At 41.1% G+C, this 8,961-nt stretch overlaps 1 protein-coding gene across 3 annotated transcripts in view; it reads right to left on the bottom strand.

Moving 5' to 3' along the window:
* The window catches only part of EDC4 (enhancer of mRNA decapping 4), a 1,216,007-nt gene extending 1,211,730 nt beyond the window's left edge, over positions 1 to 4,277 (bottom strand). For 2 of the 3 annotated variants that reach the window (XM_077288125.1, XM_077288126.1), the window contains exon 1: positions 4,112 to 4,275. In XM_077288125.1, the coding sequence (XP_077144240.1) occupies positions 4,112 to 4,187 (76 nt within the window). In that variant the 5' untranslated portion in view covers positions 4,188 to 4,275. Of the gene's footprint in view, positions 1 to 4,111 lie in introns of all 3 variants that reach the window. The other variant, XM_077288123.1, reaches the window with a different exon arrangement.
* Between the last annotated feature and the right edge of the window lie 4,684 nt (positions 4,278 to 8,961).

The raw sequence follows: 8,961 nt of genomic DNA on the forward strand, positions 1-8,961 counted from the left end.
TCGGACAATAAGACGGACCCCCATCTTATAAAAAATCTTTTTTTCTGCAATTTTCACCCTAAATTTGGGGTGCATCTTATGGTACGGTGCTTCTTATAGTCTGAAAAATACGGTATATACTTCTGCATTTGCAGACTATACCCTGTTTGCTCTAATTAGAGTTCAGGTGATTTGCCTTTAGTATATGTGTTATTCTCTTACATTCTTCTCCTTACGATTAGCTGACACATTGGTTTATCAGATATAGCACTATTGCATGTTATATCGGTATTATTGTATTTAACCATTTGTGTCTTGTCATAACTTTCTAAAAAATAATCTACAATTTTTACAACATTGATAATAATTTAACGCGCGTCCGGGGCTCTTTTATCCTGGTTCCAGCCCGGTGCTCTGGTTCGCGCACCCTATATCGCGGTAAGCACACCCTGCATGGTCTATTATTAGTGACTTCAGGTCGCTCTAACATATTACATGTACCAGAGTGTGTCCCGCGGTTGTATGTTATACAATCTGTCAGTGATTGTTTATTTAAGCACTATTTGGGCGCCGTCCACCGGGGTGGACTCTGTTTCCATCCTCTGTCCTTATGCATTTTTATAGTTATTTGATATATGTTCTATATTTATAGAGTTTATGTGCATTCACTTTTTTGTATATTTAAATACATTTTGATACCCTTTATACTCCTTAGTTCTCCTTATGTTTAATAATTTAATGGTGTAGACTTATCTATTTATACCTGGTTCTTACCACCAGTCAGTCTTGCTTGGTTTGTGGTACTCTATAATTTTGTAAATGATTCTTTTTTCGTATATGTAATAAAATATTGGATTTTGTTTACAGAACTCCTCACCTTGTTCGGTTGTTTATACAATACGGGTATTGGTGTAACACTACATGAAAGTCAATAGACACAGGTGGCTGAATTAAAGGAATTTCTTCTTCCCCATTTACAGTAACAAAGGTTACAAGCTGAGGATTTAACTCCTGCCATTTTTATAACAGGAGTGGAAGAACTTGTTCTTTTGCCTGTCCCAAAGAGGAGGTTTAATCGCAGATGGCATTGCGGTTTCAATGAAACAGAGAGAGACACTGCTATTAGAAAATAAAACTCTTCTATCAGCTGTTTATGTGGACCAGAGTCATTGTATATTGCTGGATGATCAACAGCTTACTAAAGGAAAAGAAGCTTTGATTTGAGGTAGCAGTTAGGATGAGTGGGCTACAGGACGATCAAGAGCAAGAGGACTCTGGTCCTGCCACTGCTGCTGCTACAGTTCCTTCATCCTCATCAGATGAGGAGTTTGATTTCGACAAGTATTTGAACGACATGGAGCAGGCAAAGCGTTGCTGCAGGGAAAAAGATTCCACTCCCATAGAAACAGATTGACCATATTTCAGCAACGTTTTTCACTTGCTCTTAAAGAAGTAGAAGAGTTCAATCGTTCATCAAAACTGACTGTGCAGGAGGCAATTCCATTATACCCAGAAATTTTTAGAGATTTTGTCCATGTGGTTACTGCTTTGCCACCAACCCAATTTAGTGTTGAGAGGTTGTTCTCTAGCCTTAAAATAATTAGGTCATCTATGAAGGAGGATCTAATGGAGGCAATACTATTTCTCAGAACAAATTCATAGACTGCACAAATGTTATTCAGTACGTTTTTGTTGAAAATGTTTTTTTTTTTTTTTTTTTTTTTTTTTAACACTGCAGAGTGTGTAATAATTTGTAAATATGAAAAAGTTTTTTGTTCTAAAGTTGTATTCCAATTAATATATTTTATGTTCTAAGATGCAGACGAAAAGAGAGACGGCAGCACTCACCGATCTTCAAAGCAGGTAACACTTAATTGCTATAAAATCTTCACTGCTCAGGGGTGCATGTACAGATGAGTGTGCAGGTCAAACGATGGCCGTTTCGCGCTGCTCGAGCGCTTCAACAGGTTTGTTAGAGGGCAGACATGACGCCAGAAGTACCTGCCGAAGCAAGCCTGCTCCCCGCCCCACTCCGCCCACCCACCACACAAGACACTAAAAACAGTTAAAAACAAGTAGAAAACCTATGCGCCTCTTATAGCATAATCAGCTTATATGAATCACAAGATATAAACATTATTACTGAATATGATAAAGCAATCTCCCCACAGCGGGTATAACCTATGCCCATCATTCACAGGTCCAGACCTCAACCGATTCCAGAACTCCACAGGTAAACTATCATAACTAACACTTCGACTAACAAATAACAAGAACGAACTAGATGGGTATTTCCTGAAGGAACTACAGATAGTGCTTTGTAATGGTGCCCGGGCTGCCCCTGCAAGACTTTCACACTTGGGTGCCCCTCAGGCGCGGGTTTGGTGGGCGGGGCCCCTCGGGGGTCCGACTTGGTGGGCGGGGCATCGCACACCCCAAAGCCTGGAAGAAATCATTAACATAAAGACCGAATATAACATTTCTCAACAAGACCGTAAATATGAGGCATACAGGTAGGACCAGAATAACATTTCTATTACCTGTATACCCATATTAGGACACTAGATGTTTCCAGCCAGCTAACACTCGGCACGCTCATTGCTATCTAATTAACGCTGCTGGTGATTAAACTAAAGTAAATAATGACAACATTCAATAGCGCTTACGCAGGTGGTAAATTAACTTAAAATGAAGTTAATAACAATAGTGTGGTGATGTGTTGGGGGCGGGATTGTGTGTGGTGATGTGTTGGGGGCGCAGGATTATGTGTGGTGATGTGGTGGGGGCTGTATTATCTGTAGTAATGTGGTGGGGGGGCCGGATTATGTGTGGTAATGGGGTGGAGGGCGGGATTATGTGTGGTAATGTGGTGGGGGGCGGGATTATGTGTGGTAATGTGGTGGGGGGCAAGATTGTGTGGTAATCTGGTGGGGGGGCGGGATTATGTGTGGTAATGGGGTGAAGGGGCGGGATTATCTGTGGTAATGTGGTGGGGGGCGGGATTATCTGTGGTAATGTGGTGGGGGGCGGGATTATGTGTGGTGATTTGGCGGGATTATGTGTGGTGATGTGGTGGGGTGGCGGGATTATGTGTGGTGATGTGGTGGGGGGGCGGGATTGTGTGGTGATGTGGTGGGGGGGCGGGATTGTGTGTGGTAATGGGGTGGGGGCAGGATTATGAGTGGTGATGTGGTGGGGGTGGAGCTACTGTGCAGAGGGCGGGATTAGCGAGTGATCACGATGATTATATATATATATATATATATATATATATATATATATATATATATATATATATATATATATATTAATCTTTATATAGCGCCAACATAAGTACATCCCGGGGTGTGGGGGGGAGGCGACAGATTCCCTTAAAAATATTAAATTTAACATCTTAAAAACATTAATCCCCTTCAAAATAGAATATCCATTAAATAATATGCAGTTGTCCCAAGATTTTTCCCGCTGCTTGAAACATTTTTTTAAATTCTTCTGAATTAATGCTGTTACATGCCTGCAGCTATTTTTTCTTAAACGCTTCCCCTGTAGGTTTTTCTTCATTCTTGGGAATAAGAAGTCACAGGGGACTAGGTCAGGAAAACACAGATGGAGGCACTTAACAGCATTAGTTCAAAAAAATATATATAAAAAATGCTTTGAACAGCGGGCAAAGCCATTGGGACAAGTGCATATCATCTAATGGACAGGATTTTGAAGGGGATTGATGTTTTTAAGATCTTACCTAGAATTAAAAAAATTCTTCTTTTTAGGAATCCCTAAAGTGGAACTGCGCTGGTTTCTGTGGCTGTCAGGGACCAGTCCCCATAGAATCCTGCAGACCATAAAAATCAGCACTAAATAAAAAACACACACAACAAAGCACACAAAGGAGAGAAGTGGGAATATAATAAGAGCACCAACTAGCCACTTTACACCGGGTGACAAGTCCATTCCGAGTACCAAGAACTCATGAATAGACTACTACAACTTGCCCGTTTCTAAACAAGGAGGTTTGAGAACACGGGTGTGAGATTCTAAACTGCATTTCCCCCCAAATCACATCTCCTATAGTAACGCACCAAACACGCACAACACTCGTCACTTTCCTAAACGTTCATTGCTTTTCCCTCACCTCCAGGACGATCCAGCTTCAGAATATCCCTCAGATGCTGAGTGGCATCCACATCAATATTAGCAGCCGAAGCCATCGTTTCTGTAGCACTCTCCCTCCTCGAGCAGATCCAGCGAGTAATACCGTCCACTACCGCAATACACTTCCGGTCCGTGCTCGTTTTTCTGCTTCCCCCAGGAAACTAGAAAGCAACTCATTAGTTCCATCACATAAGATGGCGTCTAGATTTGGCACGACTGATAACGTGTGAGTCAGACAGCGCCATGATGTTGTGACTGACGGACTGCGCTGCTGAATAGCGTCTATAGTGGAGGTGATTCTTTGAGGACCTCACTTGAGCCCCTCCATTCTGAACCGCTCACTGGTTAGGTGACTACATTGAGTTTCTCAGGATCTCTCCGCTGCTTTCACTGTAGACAGCTCAGTGCACGAGGCTGCAGTTGGTTTCTCACGTCAGTTTCTTATTCGGCAATTTTTTCTTTTCATATTTTCAAAAAATAAGCATCACAATAAAAACACAATGCAACGAGGCGCCTTGATGTGAATACACTTATAATAATCTTTCATTTTATATAGCGCTAACATATTCGGCAGTGCTTTGCATAGTTATCACTTAAAAAGCTACAAAAACTATAAAACTGGTGCAAAAATGGGCATCAAAGTGGGCGTTAATGAAAGGGTTAAATGACCTTGGACCACTGATACCACAGTGCACACATATAGAACAGGGAGCCCTCCCTTAAAACCAGATCTCTCCAGCCTGGCCCAAAAGGGTTCTGGGCATCAGATCTGGCATCAAAGTGGGCAAATAGCCCATTTTCACAGATTTGAATAAGTAACTGATGTTTTCAAGGGGTTAAATGACTTTGGGCCACTGATCTCACACTAAGAATATACAGATAGTGATGGCCCGCATCAAAACCAGGTCCCTCAAGCCTGAACCAAATGGGTTCCGGGCATCAGAACTGGCATCAAAGTGGGCAAACAGACCATTTTCCAAGATTTGAATAAGTAGCTGATATTTTCAAGGGGTTAAATGACTTTGGACCACTGATCTCACACAAAGAATATACAGATAGTAATGGCCCGCAACAAAACCAGGTCCCTCAAGCCTGGCTCAAATGGGTTCTAGACATCAGAACTGGCATCAAAGTGGGCAAACGGCCCATTTTCACAGATTTGAATGAGTAACTGATGTTTTTAAAGGGTTAATTGACTTTGGGCCACTGATATCATAGTGCAGACATATAGAACAGGGAGCCCCACATCAAAATCAGGTCTCTTTAGCCTGGCCCAGAAGGGTTCTGGTCATCAGAACTGGCATCAAAGTGGGCAAACAGACCATTTTCACAGATTTGAATAAGTAACTATTGTTTTTAAGGAGTTAAATTACTTTGGGCCACTAATCTCTCACTAAGAATACACAGATTGTGATGCCCTGCATCAAACCCAGGTCCCTATAGCCTGGTCCAAATGGGTTGTGGGATCACAACTGGCATCAAAGTGGGCAAACAGCTTATTTTCACAGATTTGAATAAGTAACATGTTTTTAAAGGGCTAAATGATTTTGGGCCACTGAGCACTGACCACGAGGCTGAAATTGGTTTCTTATTTGTTCAGTTTCTTATTCGGAGCTGAAGTTGGTTTCTTATTAATTTTTTTTTTCCTGTTTTTTATAGGTTTAACAACAAAAAATAAGTATCACAATACACTGTGTTCCAAATTATTATGCACAAAGAGTTTAGGAGTGATAAGGTTAGAATTTTTTTGTTTGTCATTTAAACTCATTGATGGTGATGTGTGTCAGGGCTCTTTATATCACTGAAAGCAATTGCATATACCTGTTCAAATTAGTTTGGCAGGTGTGTCCAAATAAAGGCAAGACTACTTACAAGGCTGTTCCACATTATTAAGCAGCCTACATTTTGTACCAAAATGGGAAAGAAAAAGGATGTGTCGGCTGCTGAGAAGCAACAAATTGTGGAGTATTTAGGTCAAGGCATGACTACAATCAACATTGCCAAGACACTTCATCGTAATCATCGCACAATCAAGAAGTATGTAGCTGATTCCCAGCACACACGTGTGCGTGCTGATAAGGAAAAATTGAGGACAGGCAATTGCGTAAGGTTAAAAGAGCAGCTGCAAAAATGCCTTGTCATAGCAGCAGACAAGTTTTTGAAGCTGCTGGTGCCTCCAACGTCCCCAGAACAACAAGATGCAGGGTCCTTCAGAGGTTTGCAGCTGTGCGTAAGCCATCCTGTCGACCATCTCTATCCACTGCACACAAGCAGAAACGGCTCCAGTGGGCCAAACGATACATGAAGACTGACTTCCAAACTGTTTTGTTCACTGACGAGTGCCGTGCAACGCTCGATGGTCCAGATGGATGGAGTGGAGGATGGCTGGTTGATGGACACCCCATGAAAACACGGCTAAGGCGCCAACAAGGAGGAGGTGGAGTAATGTTTTGGGCTGGAATGATGGGGAGAGAGATTGTCGGCCCCTTTATGATCCCTGAAGGGGTAAAGATGAACTCCATAATCTATGTGGAGTTTCTAAAACAACACTTCCTGCCATGGTTCAAGAGGAAGAACCGTGCTTTCCGCAGCAAGATCATTTTCATGCATGATAATGCACCGTCTCATGCTGCAAAAAACACATCTGCATCTCTGGATGCTATGGGCATAAAAGAGGACAAACTTATGGTGTGGCCACCATCTTCCCCTGACCTCAACGCCATTGAGAACCTCTGGAGCATCATCAAAAGGAGTGTCTATGATGGCGGGAGGCAGTTCACATCTAAGCAACAGCTCTGGGAGGGTATTCTGTCCACATGCAAAACAATTGAAGCAGAAACCATCCAAAAACTGACAAATTCAATGGACGAGAGAGTTCAAAAGCTTCTTTCGAACAAGGGGTCCTATGCACAAATGTAACATCACCTAGAATAAAGTTTTCACTTGAAAACTGTTTGATTTCATTTTGTAATAAGCTGATAATGCTTATAACTTCACAGTTGACCATTTTTTTGTTCAAAATAAAAAAAAAAGGTTGAAAACTCTGCTGTGCATAATAATTTGGAACATGCATTTTGAGTGTTTATTTTTTTTTAAAAAGATACTGTTTTCATAGGCAGTTTGTTCCAAAACATTGCAATTATACTAGAATAGTAGATGACTGGAAAATAACAATGACTGCAATTCAGATAGGTAATTTAGAGAAAATATGAGGAAATATTATTTGCATAATAATTTGGAAATAGTATAAATGCAGGCTTTAGCATGTTATTAGCCATAGGTAAGGCTATGTGCACACGTCAGGATTTTGTCAGGCTTTTTCATCAGGTTTTGTAGCCAAAACCAGGAGTGGGTGATAAATGCAGAAGTGGTGCATATGTTTCTATTATACTTTTCCTCTAATTGTTCCACTCCTGGTTTTGGCTACAAATCCTGAGGAAAAATCCTGACAAAATCCTGACGTGTGCACATAGCCTAAGTGTTCACACTAGGCAGTCAGGTCAGGTACCCATCCGATTTGAGATTACCTTGATGTTTGGTGGATGGGCTCACATTTTTTGGCCAAATCTTGTGCTAAGCATCTCATGTGTTTTTTCATAGATTTCAGAAGCCATTAAGCTATTTACATTTCATGTATCGCACATTTCCTTGCTTTAATACAGTTGAGTGCAGCCATTGATCTATTTGCTATGTAAGACTTTTTTGGTTATGCACCAGTTCAGACTAGATTGCTGTTCAGTCAGTTTATTATTATTATTATACATTTTTATAGCGCCATTTATTCCACGGCGCTTTACATGTGAAATACGGGGCAAATATAGACAAATACATTAAACATGAACAAAAAACAAGGCATACGGGTACATAAGGAGGGAGGACCCTGCCCGCGAGGGCTCACAGTCTGCAGGGGACGGGTTGTGATACACTAGGAGAGGGTAGAGCTGGTTGTGCGGCGGTTTACTTATATTTACTATGTACTATTTTTTCTGACTTGAACGCCCCACCCTTCACCATGCTGTGATTTTAATTTCATCCAAACACAGTTGGTTCTGACCTTCCTATAAATGCAGGCTTTACCATGTTATTAGCCATAGGTAAGTGTTCACACTAGGCAGTCAGGTCAGGTACCCATCTGATTTGAGATTACCTTGACGTTTGGTGGATGGGCTCACATTTTTTGGCCAAATCTTGTGCTAAGCATCTCATGTGTTTTTTCATAGATTTCACAAGCCATTAAGCTATTCACATTTCATGTATCGCACATTTCCTTGCTTTAGTACAGATGAGTGCAGCCATTGATCTATTTGCTAAATAAGCAAGGAACTGTTTTGTGGGATTCAGTGATAGTTGTGTCTAAGTGTCTGGTTTGATCCAGAATCTAACGGATTTGGAATGTGTAAGGTGGGGGGTGTCTATGTAAAAGTTCTGCATGATAGATTTACAGCATAAAATAGAGAACGAAAAGACAAAATGAATCCTGATTTCCCACAATCCCCTCCTTTTGTGATTCTTGAAGCCTGAAAATGTTCCTGTGCCAGTACTTTAGGGGCTAATCCATCCTGCCGCACTTATTAACTTTTCACTGGATTCCAGATATCAGATAATTTCCAGCTTCTTTTGAACTCACAACACTCTTTCTTCTCTCAGGAGAGGTCTTCTCCAAAAGACAGCCTTTATTTTACAAAAGTAAACAGATTTAGAACTATCATAAGAATAATCAACAGTACTAATAATTGGAAAAGGCAATTAACTATCTGATTTCCGGAAGATCTAAATCTCATAATATGTCCATTAAGGTGACCTATAAATGAAACAAATGCAGTAGCTCAT

The sequence above is a fragment of the Ranitomeya variabilis genome, chromosome 2 (genome assembly GCF_051348905.1).
Source record: "Ranitomeya variabilis isolate aRanVar5 chromosome 2, aRanVar5.hap1, whole genome shotgun sequence".
Classification (NCBI taxonomy): Eukaryota; Metazoa; Chordata; class Amphibia; order Anura; family Dendrobatidae; genus Ranitomeya; species Ranitomeya variabilis.